Source organism: Cyprinodon variegatus, unplaced genomic scaffold (genome assembly GCF_000732505.1).
Source record: "Cyprinodon variegatus isolate N-32 unplaced genomic scaffold, C_variegatus-1.0 Scaffold70, whole genome shotgun sequence".
Lineage (NCBI taxonomy): Eukaryota > Metazoa > Chordata > Actinopteri > Cyprinodontiformes > Cyprinodontidae > Cyprinodon > Cyprinodon variegatus.
In genome coordinates, this window is record NW_015150523.1 from 527,185 (window position 1) to 548,124 (window position 20,940).

Sequence of the window (20,940 nt, forward strand, 5' to 3'; positions counted from 1 at the left end):
CATATAAAATGCATTAAAGTTTGAAGTTTTAGAGTGAAAAGATAACATTTATTTAGGGTTTCAATACTTTGGTGTAGAAAATGGTTGCAAAGATCATGGAGGGACAAATTAATGACTGATAAAATAATTATGAACTGTTAATACTATCAATGAAAAAAATTAAACACTGAAGTCAAAAAAATAAAGATAAATCCTAATTATGGTGATTACTAAAGCTTTAAAAACAAAATAAAAAGAACAAACTAGGTTTAAGAGCATTAAAACCTTATATGTCCATAACTGTGATAAAAGGAACTCAGACGAAATGCTCCAAAATAAAAACACTGTTTAAAATTTCTGATGAAACTTCCCCCCCTTTGAAGCTTCTGTATTGACCCAAAAACAGCGACTGAAAGCTGTGAGCTCATGATGTCTACATGACACGGTGCAGCCAACAGAGGGGGTGCGGTATCAGTGCTGCAGGTTCACAGGGTGGAGTGATACCCTGCAGTCCTGACTACTTCTCTTCTCTTCTGCTGCCCCACGCTTCCTGTTTCCAGGTCACATGTCCAACTGACAGCCAGACGGCGGCCCCTCCCTCCATCCCCTGCTTGGTTTACAACCATATAAGGAAATGAACCGTGCTGAGGCCTGTAGAGCGCATGGTTCCCCTGGCTCTGCATCTTTGCCACTCTATCAGTAGCAGGGGACAGCGGAGCAGCCGGGTTCTACTGGTGCAGCTGGTTCCTTTGACACAAAACTTGTTAATGTGTGTGTATGTGTTACAGTTTATATGCTTTAAAGCGAGTTAGTGTGCTTTTCTCATGGGCCTTTATTAACAGTGTGTGTGTACACAGTTGCTCCCACAGAGTTGCAGATTGATTCCTGCTAATGAGCGATGCTAAGAGCAATGAGGCACCAAGGGAGGTCCACATCTGCTCTGTGTGTAATCATTGTGGTCCTAATAATATTACCAGCATCCAATCAAAGAAGAAATCAGGAGTTTCTAATATTGGGTGGATGAAAAAAATGGTGGAAACCTGCAGGCATGTTTGTTTGGGATTATAATCCAATAAGAATAATGGATACGGAATAGCTGTATCTGGGTAGAATACTGATTTGGCAGGAAATGGAGACTAATTCTATTTTTATATGTTACTGTTTAGATTTCTGTATAATTTGCATTAAAATAATAATACTTCAGACCTTAAAAAAATAACCCTCTTTGCCCCTAGAAACCATATGGTTACTTCTGGTCACAAAGCATCAAGAAAAACGTAGGCAGATTTTTTTTTTCCCCTTTCGAAGAACAAGGTTCCAGTCTTTACTGCACGATATGATAAGTGGCGATAAAAATGTAGATATCCGAGTTTGGAAATGTAGGTCAGAAGCATGAATGAATTTAAGGTTTGCATTTGCTCTTATTTATTAGCCGTTTTATCTGTAAGAAAACAGTTTACAGGTTTTATTACAAGAGTAAATCAACAAACCCTCTGAAACTGTGACACTCCTTACCAGGTGGTGGCAGTAGAGAACCAGAAAGTTGTTTACTAACTCAAAACAGAAATGCAGATTTAACCATATGCTGCGATGCAGCATTTTAATATCCCGGGCAAATGTATATTGTTGGGTTTTTCTGTTTTTTTTATGTTAGCTGACCAACAATATTCAGCTGCATTACTTCCATGCAGTTGTTAGGAGGGGAGTGGAGCGGCTTCAACAGGGTTTTGGATTTATTCTCGTAAATTTGAGATGCATTCATGTGATCTGTGAAATTGTATCTTCTAAACCAGTTTTATCGCAGATTAAACAGCTGATCTCATGTGTATCTCAGTTGAGAAGGGACAAATAAAAATCTGAAATGTGATTACATTCACTGACTTTCATTTAGAAATCCAGACATTTTGCATCCATTTTTATTAATAGTTATCAATCTTTCTGTTCTTGCTCTGTAGCCTTTATCACAGTTATCTTCAGTGGCTTTGGGTGATTCACACATCATTCCATGTTATTTGTAACAGGCAGGGTGAAAAAGTATAGACCAGAAGCCCACTTCTCTCATTAAGCAACAAAAAACAGATTTTTATTTAAAAATTTAATGTATAACATGAATGCATAAACACCTCATTTTATTTATTTCAGTGTTAAATTCTGTATAAAGTAACGGATTATAATTAAAAATGTCTCCGGACCTTAACTGGTTGTTGATTTTCTTTATTCATACCCCGCTGAGTTATATTTGGTTTCCCCTGGTATAGACCATTTTCCTCACGATATTCCTAAAGAAAATCTGCTGTTACAGATGGTAAAAAAGGAGAGGGATGTGTGAGAATCACTGATGAAATGATCATTTTCCTATTTGCATCACATACTGGAAGCTACTTTATCAATATTTCAAAACTGTTGTTTGGGAGGGAAAAGAGCTTTTGGTTTGTTCTTATGTACTTTAACTGAGACAGAGTCTCTGAAAATATCCAGAAAACAAGTTTTTTGGTACAAGCTCAACTCGCAGTGGTCGGATGAGGAAGAAGGATGAGTAAAAGCTGAAGAATAGCATTTCAACTGTTATGCATGGGGATGGATGCATCATGCTTTGGGGACAATGGGGGTAGCATGGCAGTATAAAATATATCATGCAACAAAAAACAAAATAATTTTAACATCTTATATGACTTAATGGATTTTTGAAAGTAATTTCTTACAGCAGATGGTCAACTTAGAAACAACAGAGAACTGTAAGATTTATCAAAGTGAAGAAGAATAAAAAATTAATAGTTTTATAAACATCTTTCCTTCAGTGTATGAGAAGTCCAATGTAAATGTCAAATCATCCAGAATATCCAACTCAGTTTGTATAAGAAAAGTTAAACTCTTCAGTTAACTCCTGCAGTTTGCAGGACGTCTGCAAACTGCAGACGTCCTGCAGTTTGCAGGACGTAAGATTAGTATGAACTACGTAATGTTGGCTGCACTGCAAGACATTTAAAAAATCCATTATGTTAATAATTAGGTGGTGCTGCGGATGTATGCTAAGCAGAAATGCTTTCTGGGCCTGTTATGTTCACATTTAAAGGAAACTGAAGGCTAAATAAATCTCATAAATAAAATGGAATAAAGTCATTGATGTCAAAAATACAAAGTGTTTTAATATTTAGAAAAGCCTAAAAAAAAAAAAAAGCAGCTATTTCTAAAAGCTCAGATGAAACTCAGAGCAACTATTGCAGAAGTTAAAGGGAAAGAAATAAAAAGGCTTTTTCTATTTTGTTAAAAACAAAACATAGGAATGACCTCCCTAAGGAGAGACATGGGAAAATTAGTCGTTTAATTAAGGTTTGTTAAAGCACGGATGCTTCAAAAGATTATAACAACAATATGGTAAATAGCCTGTACTGTATAGCACTTTTCAAGTCAGAGGACTTGAACAAAGAGCTTTAAACTGCATTCAGTCATTCAAGCACATCACACACACTAATGGTGGAAAGTTATGTTGTAGCCACAGCTAACCTGGTCACTGGCACCACCGGGCCCTCTGACCTCCATTAGGTTGCAATCCGGGTGAAGTGTCTTGCTCAAGGACACAATGTCACTGAAAGCTGAACCGAAACTCTCAGGTTGCAGGGCAAACTCCCTCATCTGACGCCACTGACAATAGAACGACTGGACTCTGTAGTTGGCTTACTTTGCAGATAGGCTGATGAGTTTTGCTTACTTTCTCTGGTGGGTTTTCACAATTTAAAACTCAAACCAAACAGAACCCACTACCAGGAGAACCGATGCAAATACAGGAAACGGGTGCTGTATTCTGAGCTAGCCTTCGGATCAAGCTTGGGATGTGATTATGGAACCACTCCAGAGTTCCTTTAGAAGCCTTCAGAGACCACCACCACAAAAACTAGGGCTGGGTATCGTTTGAAGAATCAATCCAGTGTTTATGGTACACTCTGGCACAATGATGACGGGGTGGGAGCACGTGTTCAGCTGCCTGCAAGCACACTCGGGATGAGTCTGACTTTTTAAAATGCTTTTCTTACGTTTATGTGCAAATACGGGGGTAAGCGTGTGCAAAAACACTGCATCCACAGCCGTTAAGCTAATTCAACTTCAGGGCATCAACATGAATTAGGTGTGATTTTGACAACTTTCAGTGTAACCAGTGGTTGCTATTAAATGTGCTGGACAGAACCCTGAGGGAGGGAGTCCAGATGTCAGTCAAATGGCCAATATGCTCATAAAAATAAAGAAAAATGCCTAATCTCAGTGTAGCCTGAATAATTTACAGCATAGCGGGTAAAATCGTAAATCTATTTTTAGGAATTTGTTTGAGAAATCGTTCAGAACTGGAAAGTTGATTTAACAGTCCTTCAGAAACAGATCCTAATACGGCCACTCAGATCTGCACCCGACTGCGATTGCTTTTTTAAATCAACACCGACCACCGCTCTAAAGTGGGGAAATGAACCAGTTTGTTTCAGAGGTGCGCTAAATAAAAATATGGCATATTAGTTAACTGGTTAAAATAAAAACTAGCTTTTGCATAAAAGACAGCTCTATATATATATACTATTAATATATCACAGTGTTATTTCCAATTTCAGTTCAGTTAAAAAACCTCCAACAAAATGTGCTTTTCTGACTTACAATTAAGAATCCAACACTTAGAAACCTGTCATCATTTTCAGGAGCTGTTACTATTAAGGCACATTTTTGTGTGTTATGACCTGATGAACAACTGAGAAGCCGGGTCTTTTCTAAAGCAGCAGACACTGGTGCAGCATGTGTGATAACACCACCTCATGTAAAGTAATTATCTGCTGCAACCGACCTCTGGTGCTACGAGACCCATTTTCAGCGTTGTTCACTGCTGTCCCATGAGCTACTGGGCTTGTGAGTTTTTAAAGTGGATTGACTCGAATCTGAGCTATTAGACCTTAAAAAAAAACTTTTAATTATTTCCATAGCCTTACAGACTTTTACCGCTGGTCTTTATGGAAATGAAACCCTCACCAGGCAACCATGATAACGCTGTTTGGTGGACGTACAGTTACTAATGGAAGGAAACCCGTCATCACATGTCAACAGCAAAATGGAGGTGTTTGATATAAGGTGAAGAAAGGAAGTGCACGGCCATTTTTGGTGTTTACTAATGTTGAGAGCAGGGCTTACTCACATTTAAACCTAAAAATAAATTGGTAGGAAAAGTATAAGAGTAAAGTAAAAAAGTAAAGAATAAAACTATAGTAAATATACAGTTAAATAATTAGAAGATGAACTAGATATAGAGGCTGCAGTCTGAAGTTATTTCCACCATTTCCAGTGATAATATTATCTTGAATGTAACGAAAATACAGAAGAAGTCACCTTGTCTTATTCAATGAGAAGTAGCCAATTAGATTACAGGGATTCTGTGGAAGCTATTCTGGTTCCGCCACCTGAGATCAATGAGTGAAGCTGACAGATTAAATGATTTCATGATGAGTTCACTGCACAATAAAATAAAGAAAGAATAAAATAATGAAATATATGTGAATTAATTTAACAAAAATTAAATGCAACTTTTACCATCATAATTTAAAATGTATATCTAATTATTCAACACAACATTTAATACTTGAATACATTTTTATAATGTAATGGTAAATTTGATTGTTTAATGCTTAATTAAACAAATAAAAGGCACGCTAAATTATCCCACTGTACTTATTATAGGGTCCATTTAACTAAACTATTCCAATAACTTAATGATGTATTAAATAAAAGGAATACTTAATTATTCTACGGTACATTTACTTATTTTATGGTTGATTTAATAATAATATTCAATTACTTAATGATGTATTTAATAAATTATACATTTAGTTAATTAATGGCACATCAATTGTGCATTTATTTTATTCAACATTTCTATATTTCATGATAAATGTGTGTGTGTATTTATATATATGTATAAAAAAATATTTTTACTTTACTTCACAGTTTTTTTTTTCATACATCCTATAGAGTAACAGCAGCAGAAATCAGTCCAAGATGAGCAAAGCTTCATTAAAAGGACTGATCTGAATCAGCCCCCAATTCTGATCAGCGTTTTTTTCATGGCTAAGGATAATAAAACTGAGAAGATCTCTGATCATAAGTTTGTGATTGTTTAGCAAAACAGATCCACTGTTTTAGCTCTACTGACCCAAGATAACCTACAGAAATATCCAGCAGTCGATAATTTCCAGGGGAAAACCAGCAGTGCAGGCTCTGCTTTGACCAAATCCTGCTTCTGGTTCCCTTTTAGCTCATCATGAAAGCTTCTGCTCTGACTCTGTTCCGTCATCTTCCTCCCGCTCTTTTTAGGATCTGAATCCAATGATAAAGACCTTAACCTGGGTGACTTACAGTCCATCACCTTAATGTCTAATCTGTCTTTTAATCACACTGCTGCAGGAGTATAACCAGCCCTTTATTCCTCTCAGCTGATCGTGTACTCGGGAATCACCACAGCAAGTTATGTTAATCTACTGCTGTGGCCACGCAACGTCTCCCAATCATATCCAGTTTGCTCAGTGTTAACACATTAAGTCTGGTTTTTAAATAGGTCTCATGTCTGCTGGGCTGAGGACAGAACTACCAGGAATTTATTCAGGTGAAATATTTGGAGCTGAGCTCCAACAGGGTTTCTGAAGTAGACGACAAAATGCTGTAAAAGAGGTGTGCGGTTCTTGGGTCTTCAAGCTCTCTAAGCCTAGACACCATCTGGTCTCTGTTCTCACTGTGTATTCCAGCTCATGTTACCAAACGCTGCTCCCAGCTATACTTGTCCGCTGTGCTGCTCACTATGGATGAAATTCATTTAATAATTGTTTAGTATCCTTGATGCTAAAACCAACCAAGATGAAGATAAAACATCTAAAATAAACGTGTGTCCTTTCTAGGGCAAGGCAAATAATTGCATCTGCAACATAATCACAATTTAAATATATTTAAAAAGAGGCACTCAATTTTGGTCAAGTTCTATTTATCAAGACTAAGTATTTACGTTATGTATTATGCTCAGAAAGCAGGCCGTCTGCGTGTCGCAGTGAACGCAAATGTGCCCCCGCCCCTTCCTCAGACACTCTGCAGCTCTTCTCCCAAATTGTAGGTGACCAAAGACACGAGCCCTCTGATTGGTCAAATCTACATTTGCGCTACACTATGCGTATTTCCTGTTCGGTACCTTACCCGCTTGTTTTGTTTGTAAGAACGCCATTGCGGAAGACGACACGTGAAGTTGGACCAGCTAGAAGAGCGGGAGACCGCGAGAACGCTGGGACCCTTTTTCCACCTGGATCCCCACTATCTTTTGCCCTCATGGCTCTCCGTTGCCGGACAAACTTGCCCCCACTTCCTCACCACCTCGGCCATATCTAGGCCCACAACTACTTTGTGATTGTGCCTCCTGCGTTGGTGCGTGCAATAACATAGTACAGACCACGCTTCAATATTGGGCATAAATCAAAAATATCTGCAAAAAGCTCACTGCAACACACTGCTGCAGGAGTATAACCAGCCCTTTATTCCTCTCAGCTGCTCCCGCACTCGGGAGTCACCACAGCATGTTATTTTGACTTGCTCAAAGGCTAGGAGAGGTTTATTCAAAGAGTAACCACTTCAACGGGGATCTTAATTGTCTTAGATAAATATCTAGTCAAAAAAATTAGAATATTACCCTTAGCTGGAAGCTAAACAAGCCAACAACTGGATGTGGGCATTGAACAAAACACAGGGTCGGCTACACAAGGAGCTTAAAATGGCTTCCTGTTGTGTTATTGGTTGCAAGAATAAAAAGAGTACAAACAATATAAAGTGTAAATCGTATACCTGCTGCCGCAAGCAAGAAATTAAATTTGGTCAGAAAAGATAATCTAACATGATCTTGATAGAGCATAATTGTTGTCCATTAATTGCAAAATGGAGATATACAAACTATTACAAGCCACTGGCTGAAAGAGCAACACAATCAGCATTAATATTTCTTATTTTATTGAACTTTATTGATCTCAAATTGGAGAAAATTACCTCTATACTTAACCCATCACCTTGGGGAGCAGTTGGCTGCCATCGTGGGGCGCCCAGGGAACAATCGGGGGTTAAGTGTCTTGTTCAGGGACCCCAGAGTGGTAGTCTGTGGAGTGGGTTTCGAATTCACAACCTAAGGATTCCAAGCTCTATGCCCTCACCACTAGGCCGCTACTCCCCCTTATGCCAAAACTATCAAAAATATACAAACACTTTGCATTAAAGAGGAAAACAACCTTTTTTTCTTAATTGAACAATAAAAAATGATCCACACCCATTACACTGTCTTTTTCTCACCCAAAACTTTGGATCGTCTCAGTTTCTCTTTATTAAACACACTAGCTGAGTGCAGATGTTACTGTATCCCAAGCATCAATCAGGCCATTAACCTCCGATATCATTTTTATCTGTTCTTTAAAATGCCTTTCTGGTGGAGTTAAGACTTTCTAAAATACAAATAGATTTATGTTAACGTGATTTTAATTAAACAATAAAACAGAAGGGCCATTATAAGAGGCAATAAATATATGGGTTCTGTGATGTATGCATATTTAAATCATACAGCAATGAATCTTGTTATTTCTTTGAGTCAGAAGGTCTGGATTCTTAAAAACAGAAGAGAAACAACTCTGTTCTCTAACCAACCAAGGTGTTTAAGCTGTTGCAAAATATGTGAATGCAGTCTGCTGCGCTGTAGGCAGGTACAGACAGACTCCTCTAGAGCTGCATTCTTCAGTTTAAGGCAGGAAGCACTGACTGCCTCCAACTTGTTATTAGATCTAAAGAAGGAAACTTGTGCAGCAAAGTGCTTTGATAACGATAACACAAGCTAACTGAAAGTTTGACTAGGTTCCCAACAAGCTTTACCTCCAACAAATAAACCATTCAGAAGTCTGTTAAAGAACGAATAATTGTGATTGAAAGTTACACTGAAAAAAAAAAACGCATCTAATAGACTAAGACAGCCAATATTAAGACCAGCAGCCCTGTACAGATGGTATCGGTTTACAAACTGGTTAGTGGGGTTGGTTAGCGAAGGAGAAACCTGACACGAGTAGAGCCTGTTCTGATTTGTTGGGCTTCGATGCTGCTTTGATTTCAAACTGTGTGCGACAGCGATAGATGGACCAATGAGGTTCTTATTATACTGAAACAAAAAATCTTATTAGCCATTAAGACACATCCAGTTACAATAATATAAAGTCTAAAGAATTCAGAGTCCCAGGAGGAGATGGAGCTCCTACACTGAAAGCTAAAGAAACGGATGGATTTATGGAGTGAATTTTGTTCCATTGTTGAAGGAAGCAAAGACCATGATTGTACATTAAAAAAAAAAATTAGAAAGAAAATAGCAATTCAGAAAGGAAACTTAAAAGTGTTTTAAGTACAAATATAAGGTTTTGAGAGTAACTTTGCCGTTTCCTCATATTTTTATTCAATTTTTACAGATTTCATATTTTGAGTTTTACAAATCGTATCTTTTCAGATTGGGATTACTTGAAATTAAATTCGAAAGAAATTTTTAGATTAAAAACTAAGTTTTACGAAAAAAAAAATATTTCAATTATTTAAAAAAATAAATAAATCTGATTTTCAATATTTAAATCAGAAAACAGCAAATTTACACTCAAAAGCTTTTTCTTTTTACTCATTTCAGTATTGTATTTTTTTTCACATTTCAATTTATGAAACATGTTCTTTACAACAGTACTGGAGCAACATTATGTTATTCAGTGATGGGCTTACAGCTTGTTAGATGATAAAAAATGTTTTTTACGTCTACAATATATGTTTAATATAAATTTAGCCAGATAGGAGAAGTGAGAGGTTGTACATTCTTATTGAAAAATGCATCTAAATATATCTAATGGTTTATTTCTTTAAATTGCTTTTGAACCTGATTTGACAAAGACAGACATCAGTGTTTAAAGGTACAGTACTGAAAAAATGTAATATATTATGCTTGTTATTTATTATCACCTATAAACCGAAAGTCAAAATCTTGAGGTTTGCTTTGCCTTAGAAATAGCTATTTTTAATTATATAGGAGTCGGTCCGTGGAGACTAGGATCTTTTAGAGGGGAAGGGGCGCCCCTTAAAACTTGTCTCTATAGTGAGGAAAGCCATCTTGTATGGTTTGGCTTGTTGGAGCAGTAGCTAAGTTCAGCTAAGGACCCAATGCAGCATGTAAACCAGTGCAGGTGGTAGACTGCGTCCCATGCCCAGCTACGTTCACATCGCAGCCTGAAGTGACCTAAATCAGATTTTTTTTTGCCCATATGCGACCTGGATCTGATCTTTTCATGACAGTCTGAACAACACAAATCCTTTTTTTTTCCCAATGCGACCCGGGCCACGTGGCTATGTGCTCCTAAATACGATACGTATCTGATCTTTTCAAATGCAAGCTGTGTCTGAACAGCGAAGTCGCATTCTTCTGACCTGAGTGTCATTAATACCTGACAGTGGTCATTCTTCTGCTTCTTGCTATACAGAAGTGGCAAGAAAAACAACAAAAATGGTGGACGATAATGCGGAGATTGGTATTTATGTTTAACCATCTTGGAAAGATTTAGTTTTTAAGGTTGGGAAAGATCGCTAGATGCGCTCCAGCACTACCATCTATGTTTCCGTAAACACAGTGCTTGTGACGTCATTGCGTCCTCTACTGCACATGCGGGACACTTGGGTTGTATGAATGCAGTTCACACAGGAGATCACATACAATTTGCATATATTTGGAAATGTTAACGGCAACGCAAAAGAAATCTGATTTTTTTCTAAAATAAAATCCGAATTGAGCATCAAGCCCTGCAGTGTGAACGTAGCGTAAGTAGCACCAGCAGATATTCCTCCTGCTGAAAAAGGGATGGCCTTCAGTTTCCTGAACAGAAGATAGTTCTCTTACAGAAAAATCAGAGCAGCCTGTTTAGTTGGTGTCCTACTACTGCGCACACTCAAAAGTCCCTCAGTTAAATAAGTCGTATGTCCCTTCAAGCTTTTCAGTTAATTTCCTCATTCTAGAGAACAATTAGTGAGCTTGAATTGACAGTTTATTGGGTATTTCCTGCTTCCCTGTTTAAAGTACATAAAGGTCTTCTATGATCAACTAAAAGTCAAATAAATATCCTGACTAACTTCTCAAATTATAAAATTATAAATCAAGAATTTATATATAACAAAAAAAATTCTGCCAAACCTTTCTTAGCTAGCTTAACTAGATGTAACCAACTGTAAATGCTTTAGGATTTAAGTGGGAGGTTTAATGGTCTGTAAAGTTTTTATAAACTCGACTATTAAAGTCTGTATAAGAATAACCGTAAACAACAACGCTGTAATTGATCTCTAACAAATAAAAACCTTTATTTTTGACACCTGCCTTAGGTGGTAATCACAGATGACAGAATATGAACACAGCAGATTGAGTAACAGTTTCCTGTAATACTGTGTGGTTTCCTTACTGCAATCAGGAAGCTGACAGGCTGCTGCTCAAAGCATTCAAAGAGCTTTTCATGAGCATTTGCAGCAGGCAAGTTCCGTCTGATGTAGTCATTTCTAAAGTCCGGCACCCACTTTTCAGATCTTTTCTACAAATTTTAAGCTGAGCAGACAGCTTCATCGTAAATAAAAAAAGCAAGTCTTCCTCTTTGAGAAATTTTTAGAGTTGCCCAAAGGAAATCCTCAAACCTTTGAAGCAGATTCAATGTTTCCATCAATTTGAATTTATGAACCTCAATTTAGATTATCTATAAACAACAAACCCATATAGTATAAACTCAACACATTTAATATAAGAAGAAAAAACTGTATACAGTATGTTTCTAAAAGTTTATATTTGCAGAGTAGGTCACGTTTTCAGTAAACCATGCTTAGCACACCATTTCTATGAGCTAAAGAAATATAATGACCTATCCTTAAAAAAACAAAAAAAAAAACAAAAAATTTGTCCAATTCTGAATCGACTCTGAAATAAATTCTTGGAGATCAATTCGAAAAAACAAAGTTAAAATAAAAAAAACGCATTTTACATTGTGCTAATAGCTACCTACTATTACCTCACTAATGTGCTGACAATGAAAATATTTCATTATAAACATGTTGCATAACTGTATAGTCATCATTCTGGTAATAGATAAGAATGCTTTAATTTAATTAATCTAACTTAATTTAAAATCTGATTCTGATTCTTAAAACTTAAATTGATACCTATACCTACTATGCACAATTACTCTGCTCAGATATTTAAATTGAGAAAGCTTCCTGGAGGGGTAGCGAAACGTCTTCAAATCTTGGAAACAAAGTCCAGTGGATTGTTTTTAAACTTTACGGAACAATTACTCTAGGTAAGGATTCGATTTACAAATCAGCTTAAGATTATTTCAGTAACTGATTAGTCACCATTAATCAGGTTAATTGTGTTAGCACTACACTAGATGCTGGATTAGCTGTAAAATGTCTAAAACACATACAAAAAGGGAAAAATAGAGGAAAATAAGGAAGATCAGTTGGTTAAGAAGTTAAACATAAAAAAATTCAAACTGCTTACTAAACCTAAAACAAAGTCAGTGCCAATATGGCCGACTGTTTCCTGGGTGTGGATGGGCATGGAGTGGACAAGCTAAAAAAACAAACAAAAAAAAGCCTAGACGCGCATGTACTGTGGTGTGTAAAAGTAACTACAAATATATTTTTCCGGTTCTCATAGAGAAGTCTAGCCTGGGTGCCATTCCAAACTTAGTGCGGCCCACAAAGTTTGAGTTCGGGAAGTTCGGTCTAGCTCTGCTCCATAGTAGCGCGAGTATTATCGCCCACTGTCAGGCGATCCAATCAAATTGTCAGGGCGGGCTTTATACGATGATGGACAGATGACCAACAGTAACATAATCAACCACGTGACCAATGCGCGCTTGGGTGACAACAATAATGGCTGCCGCTGGAGAGTTTAGGTGAGTATGCTATTAGGTCTGTTCTAGAAGATATCGACAGCAAATTAATTTTAAAAGAGGAACAGAGAAACGCGATCAAGTCTCATCTTCTTATTATAGGCGTGAAACTGCACGCTTTGATTTTTGTGGACAACAACTATGCCTCGCTTAACATACGTCACGCACTCCGTTGCTCTTATTGGTTGTAGATCTATCCAATTGAGTGCAGAGGCATTTTTTTTCCTGGTTCGTTCAAAACACGCCCCATAATCACAGCTCTATGGAGCAGTATCAGACTCATATTCTGACTACAATTGAGTCGGACTACGTCAGGCTAAGAGAAGTCTGCAGCACGTCTAAAATAACTGTAAGATCAGACATCCTTAGAGTGAAGGGGGAGAAAACACCAGAGACAACAGAAAACATGAAGCCACTTCCAATCGAGAAGGTTTTCAAACCAACAGTCCACTACTATGAATAAATAGTTATCAGAAACGACTGGTTGTCCATGTCATTCGTTCATCTGGGCTTTTCGGCTCCAAGGTACATGACACCTTGGATACGGAGAGGAAACGAACTACGACATGTATCACAGTACAGTTGAGGTGAATGACAGCCACCTGTCAGATGGTTAAAGCTCGACTGAAAACCTTCCTAAACCTTATATTGAGTTACAAACACACCAGCAAAATAAGAAAGAGCAGCCGAACGATAAGAAAATACATTTACCAAAGAAAAAGAACCCATGTTTTCTCAAATAATTTTAGGAATTAACTACTTACAATATAAAACGCAAAGCAAAAAAAAAACAAAAAAAAACAGTAAATAAAGTTTTAGCATATTGATATTTGCTTCCTTTTTGAAGGTTTGTTCCCACTGAGTACAAACTAGGTATAAAAAAAAAAAAAGACTTTGGGCTGCTTTAAATCCTCCACCCCCAAATCTAGTCTCTGATTGGTTTGCATAAATTTGAAAATACTCAAAAGTTCAACTTCCTTCGACTTTCGCTGAATGACCTTTACAGGTGCAGCTGCACTCTCATTTCACCTCGCTAGAACCGCATCATTTGTGTCAAAGAGACCCCAAGCCACCCTCTACATCAGGAAAACAAGTACATCGTTCCCTCCAGTTACAAAAACCAGCTTCAGTGTGAACCGCATAATTCTTTGGTAGACATTAAAGCAAATGAAAGCATTTTGGTTGCATTTCATTCTGTCAGAACTTGGACCTTTAAATCCAACCTGGCTAACTTTTAGTTCAACGTTGGAAAATAGGATTTGCTAATTAGAGTATTCAATGTCTAGATCATTTGCTGTTACAGACACAAACTAAGGTGACATCTATACAAAATCCAACAAACTGCCCAAAACTTCAGTGTAAAGATGAAAGCAAACGAAATGGATCAACTTTAGAAGCAGGTTTCAAAAGGAGTCCACTTCGATAACAGACCAAAAAGCTTGAGCATAAACCCAAACTAGGCTTGTTTTGACTGGCCTAAAAGAACCACACGGTTCCACATTGAAACAGTTCCCTGTTTAAATTTGGTTAAACAAAAGCTGGCTAACAAAACACTTTCAGGCACCACGGACACCTCTGTATGAACTGGGAAGGAATCAGAGTGGGGAGGGACACATAAATCCCCCAGTCAGAGTTTCGTCTATGATTCAACAAGCAAGATGATCTACTGGTATGGAAGGACGGGTTGGCTTATCTGTAGATCTATGGTTCTAGTTCACCTGTGGTCCAGTGCTCCAACTATAGTTTAGCAATTAATAAAAGGAGTAAATAGGCAGATTTTCTTTATGCGTTTAAAACAAGAATATGTATTGAAGAAGCTAACGATACATTAACAAATACGGGTAAATCTATTCAGCACATGAAAGGTTTAGAAAAACATACTAACACATGAGTCTTAAAAACAAGTGAGTCTTGTTTGTTTTTTTTCTGACCAGAGTTTGTTGAAAAAAGTCCTGACTTTGTGTCTGTTCATTTTTTAAACGACTCATTGCTCAGATATAAAACCTTTTCCACAATGTTTGTGTTGGTTTTCAGTTAAAACCTGCTGGAAAATCCGTGGAGCGGCTTGTTTTTCTATTTCTTGTGGGAAACGCCCCAAAGAGCAAGACTTTGGTCCTGCTTCTGGAAGAATGCTAACATTAGCTTACCAGACTACTTCTCCTGTTTTTATTCCTACAATCACACACTCACCTGCAGGCGGTATCTTTTGTATGAAAGCCTGAGGAACGATAAACGAACCATGACTAACTGTTAATGTTGCTTATGCTAAATCCACATAAATTTGCATACACAAAAAAATCTTCAGGCATCCATCATGAAAAAAAAAGGAATTCAAAAAGGAATAAAAATAAATCAGTTTATGCCTCATTGAATCATCTTTTTTAAATGAAAAACAAACAAACTGATGAATTTGAAGCTGAGTTTAGTTTTCCATCCACAGACGCAGTGACAACATTTGAAACCTGCCCTCAAAAAAGAAATATGATCCTCCGTATTTGTGAACGATGTTGCACTTATAACAAAATCATTTAGCCATTAATGAAAACATTATCTGACTAAATTAATGTTAGCTGCAGAACTTATATTCACACAGCAATTTTTTCATGTCAAACTATTTAGCGCATCAGTTTGGTGGATAATTAATCCACCTGAATGCCCAGATATGTTTTTATTAATTTTGATGCATTGATTATAACTTGACCATCTTGTGATTTATTGTCTTAATCTTAGTTTTAAGTTCATTTTGTGTCCCTTTTTTTTTTGCCTAGGACTTTTATTGATTGACTTTATTGATCTCAGAATGGAGAAATTAGTCATAACAGAATACTTGCAATCATGCTTCCATTTTCCTTTTTTTTTGTTTATTGTTGAAATATGTTAAAAATTCATCTTTAATATCATTCAGAAAGCTGTTCCTTCCATTTACAGTAAATGTAGCAATTTTCCACAGATAGGTTGAATAAAGACAACTTTTAGCCCATTTTAAATGATGTTGCATGAAACCAAAACTAGACACAGACTATGTATAATTCTGTATTGTGAGGAAGTGCAAACTAGGCGATACATGTACTTACCTAAACGAAATATATCTGGATATTTAAAACACCAAATTAAACTGTTGTTAAAATATTTTATATGGTTTAAACTGTAGAGACAATTTATTGTATTTAAACCGTTGAATTTTAAACAGAACACGAAAGAGTGAAAATTATGCCTAAAAAAGGAGGAGTGCAGCACAGACGTTAAACTTCACTGATGATGGTGTGATGATTTCTGAGCACTTCTTACTTCTGCTTGCTTCCTCTCGGTAAACCACACCCGGCAGCTTTCCTATAAGTCTACAAACATTATGTTTTAAACAAAACTACCCAGCAGTGCATCACTTTGAATTTCTTTCTTGAAGAAAAGCGGTGATAAAAAGGGTAGGGCGTGTTTATTAGGAAGTCAGGCTCTCTATTAGCAGGGCGCAGCTAGGCTACATGACCGAACCAAGCTAGCAAAACTTCCACAACAGCAGGAACCAGAGAACCCGGAGGGCCACCGGAGGGCCCACCGAGCAGAAACCGAGCTCAGGTGAATTTCTAATATGTTGACGGTTCCTATTTTGAGTCAGGACCGTACATGGAGCCCCCCTGTAAGAGATTCGCAAACGAGCGGAAGTTGAGCTAAAAATAATAAAGCAGAAGCAGCAGCAGTAGCGGCCGCTCTGCGGCCCGAGTTTATTCTCCAAAGTCCGTCATGCCGTTCGACGCTAAGGTTCACGCAAAAAGTTTCTAAGAAACACGATTATAAGCTGAAACTGTCCGTTTTCCTCTTAGACTATTAACCCGTCCTTTAACACAATATTACCTTCTCCTCGTCGGATAGCTGCTCCTCATGATCCGCCATCTTTTCTTCCGGCACCACCAGCTTGTCAGAGCCTCGTGACGTCAGCGCATGGGCGGCTTCCCGGCTGAAGGCTCGCGCTCATCATCTATCTGGAATAGTGAAGACATTAAATACAAAAATAAGACAATCTTTTATAGAAAATTGTTTGATAGGGAAATATTACTTGTAAGCCAATTACTAAATCCAAATGGTCATTTATTGTCTTATTCTGACTATGTCACTCTTCCAATTTCCTGTTACCCCTAAAGAATATGCTGTTATGTTTGACGCAATCCCTAGAGGGTCATTAAAGCTTTTGTCATCTTTACCCAGGGGTGGAGCTAGATGGGGGGCCAGGGGTGGCCATGGCCACCCTTAGCCAACCACCCCTGTGGCCACCCCTACCATTTATTTCCCTCTAATATAGATGGTGGCAACAGTAATACTCTTAATTGGAATATTCAAACATTTACATTTTTCATATATTAACAATTACTTGACAACAAAAACACTGTGGTTAATTATGCACATCAATATACTAACATTAAAGATGATAAGTACAGAATTAAAGCAGAAATAATTTTTGTGTTTTATGGGGTAAAGAGAAACTGATGTGTCTCTGCAGGTCATCTAGGAGTCTTTGGACTTCAACTTCTTTTGCCTGCGTCAAGAAAACGTGACCCCAGTGCCTATAGTGGCTTATTGGAACTTTATTGGATGTTTGGTTTGACAAACAATCACCACTACAATCATCATCACAACATTTCTGGTTCAGCAGATAAAACAGGATTTCACAGACTGAAGCTCAGCCCTGAATAAAAGAACACTTAAGATCAACAACTAAAATATTTATAGTCCATTGTTTAGATTGAGATTATTTAAAAATTCTCATTCACTATTTTTTTTAGTTCTTCACATGTGCATTGTATCCTGATATCTAAATGGGATTTTATTTTACTTATTTAAATGGTTTCACAGAATAAACTTTTAAAACAAAATAACTTTGCTCAAATGTATTTATTCTGTAATCTGAAGTTTTAGCCAACCTGCCAGTTGTAGAGCTCTTTATATGATCCATCTTGTTCTAAATGGGACTTTGGTAAATGTCTAAGTTTCTAACAGCAGAAGTAAAATTTGGAAATAGAGTTTTAAGTATTTATATTTTTGATATATATATTTTGATATTTATATTTTTATTGAAAATCTAAGTTGAAATAAATGTAAAGTTTGTGTTCTCATTCTCTGTTCATTTCATTTCTTTTAAATTCCTTAAAAGCTTATATATTTTTACTATTTCCTCCATGCTATAAAATCCGACGTAAAGTTATTTTTCTTTTCTTTTTTTTTCTTTTTTTTGCACAAAAACTTAGTAGAACTGATTCTTATGTACTGTAGTTTATATTGTAAAGAGCCTGCAGTCCACAGATCATGGCTCAGAGTTTGAGTTACATCATTCACCGCTAGGTGGCGAAATAACACAGCTTATAATACCTAGATTTCACTGTTAAAAAAGAATTTTACTGAGGATGGTATTCATCTGTTATTGCGAACAACAACTTTGTTATTATAAGATATAATAGCCAATAATTACACTATAGATCATGGTAGTGCCCCCAAACATTGCTATTATAAGCACATAATAGCCAATAATTACACTATAGATCATTGTAATGCCCCCAAACCTGTAGCACACATAGATAACCTCACCTAGTTCATACTAAAACTCTTACTTTCAGAATATGTGCTAAACTCTATTTTTTGAGATTCTTTCATTGTTATTATAAGCAGGCCAGGTGTGCAATCTCTGCAACAGAAACCACAGCACTTTCGTTGTGTGCACTGCACAAAGTATAACTGTCACAAATGCAGGAAGGACTCACCTTGGGTTTGTAAAAACTGCTAAATGGGACAATTGTAGCTTCATATTTAGTGCTTTTCCTTGGGTGAAATAAATTTTACTGCTATAATGAAATCATACTGTTTGTCATTCTCTAAGCTGAAATGTTGAATAACATGAAAAGGCGATACAAGACAAAATACAATTATTCTCTAAGTTGTTCTTTCTTTCACATAGTGAGCTTTGCAATATAAATGAGTCTGTTGGTGAATGGACAATATAAATAGGCTCTGCCTTGCCTTGTTGGAAAAGCATGGTTATAACCTATTCTCAGCTTAGGAACTAGGACCCCTATGATATCTGGTTGTTCAATAGGTTTGCCTAAAGAAAAGATTTAGATATGACTTATCAAGATATTGCTGCAAAAAGGTCTGATGTTGCAGGGGCAGGTAATGAAAAATCCTTGGAACATGCTCTTGTTCTGATGCCAGTGTGTTTCATTCTTTATCCAGTCTCATGTAATGGTATCATGTAGTGATATGTGGTCAGATCACAGGTTATTTGCATTACAATAGGAACAGTTAGCAAGGTAGAGTGAACGCACAACCCTGAAGAGGGGAGGGGGGCTTGCAGGAAAACTGGAATTCTCTGGGACTTCTAGTGGTAATCTAGTGAAAAAATTAGGGGAGAGTGGGAACACTTTTTTTCTCTACTCTCAGTTACATTGAGATAATTTGGCTTAAACCAACCAATTATTTATATATTAAATTTACATCTATATACCCTTTAAATAAGGTAACCTGTAAAAGATTTTTCACAATGTTCATTAAAAAAAGCCAACCATTGCAAGCGACCCCATCCCTAGGATGTCAGCAACATGCGATAAATCTGTTTATTTTCAAAGCAGCTTTTGTATTTTGTCTGAATGAGTGTATTATTCAAAATATGTATATACTATTAAACCTGATTAACAACTGAGTTGGAATTTTACTCTCTCTGAAAAGAGAGATAAAATTATTATCCAACAATATAGACAACCCAAAATAACACAATTAAATTTGTTTTTTGTTTTTTTCTTCAAACATCACCAATTAACATAGCAAACAAAGCCAATTGAGATAATCATGACAAACTAAAAACCAGTTTGAAAAACTGATTTTTAAGAGCACAGACATTTTAACTATTTATAAAACTTTTCTTGAAAGAAATTGACATCATAATAATCTAGCAACCCCTCATTCCCACATCAGTCAGTTCCACAGTAATAAAATGTGTAAAAATCACCTTCATCCATGGAATCATTACGTGCCCCAGTACTTGCCAAAGGTGGGTAGAGTACCCAAAATTGGTACTTACGTAACAGTAGATCATGTTTTTACTGTAGTAAAGCCTTTAAATAAATAACTCAAGCAAAAGTATTTGGCAAAAAGCTACTCAAGTAGTGAGTAACTGTAACAACTGATTGCAGTATAACATATAACACAAAGTAATTACACAAAAAAATAGGTATAGAATGTGAATGTTTTGAGTTATAAAACTTACAAAATCATTAGATGGAGTACATAGGAATATGTTTTATTAGAGTATGATGTTTACAGTATTTTTACTCAACCTCCAAATGATGCGGCAGACTCAGCAGATGGAAAATAACATTTGACCATTAAGCCTTTAGCACAAATAAATACTCTCTCTTAATGGTGCTTATCTGTTTAAAACAAGCTGGAAGCCAGAAATTTTACTCAAGAGTAGTTATACTTTCATATTTCTACTCAAGTAAAAGTACAATGCTTTAAAGCTACTCCTAAAAGTAATTTATTTTCAAAAGGTTACTCAATTAAATGCGACAGCGTAAATGCGACTTAAAACTAGCTACTACACACCTCTGGTACTTGCACATCTAGCACTGCAGCCGAACTTGACTGGATTTTGAGTAACTTTCCAGTTTTGGGATCATTGCAATAAGTGTTGTAACCATTGCAAGACAATTCATCTCAGTTTAAGCTCAAATTCACAACACATGTAATCTCAAGGTACTTTACAGAGACAATTCAATCAGACTTTTAATTCAGTTAGACTAGTTAAACCTTTTCTAAGGAAAAACAATCGATTGCATCCTCCTTGATGAGCAATAGAAATGTTGTTGTCTCTAAATCCCCCCCCCCCCCTTTTCTGTTTTTCAGATATAGTTCTGGGAATCAATATCACAGAACAGATTTGACAATTAAGCAGGCACAATCATGGGCACAAAGGAGTTTCCTTAAAAGGTTTATT

The 20,940-nt window shown here is 36.7% G+C and overlaps 1 protein-coding gene across 1 annotated transcript in view; it reads right to left on the reverse strand.

Annotated features, from left to right (window-relative positions):
* Positions 1 to 17,910, reverse strand: part of capza2 (capping protein (actin filament) muscle Z-line, alpha 2) — a 30,878-nt gene extending 12,968 nt beyond the window's left edge. The window contains exons 1-2 of the mRNA XM_015372225.1: positions 17,879 to 17,910; positions 16,815 to 16,917 (exon numbers count right to left, since the gene is read on the reverse strand). Coding sequence (XP_015227711.1) covers positions 16,815 to 16,917; positions 17,879 to 17,910 — 135 coding nt within the window. The remainder of the gene's footprint in view (positions 1 to 16,814; positions 16,918 to 17,878) is intronic.
* Between the last annotated feature and the right edge of the window lie 3,030 nt (positions 17,911 to 20,940).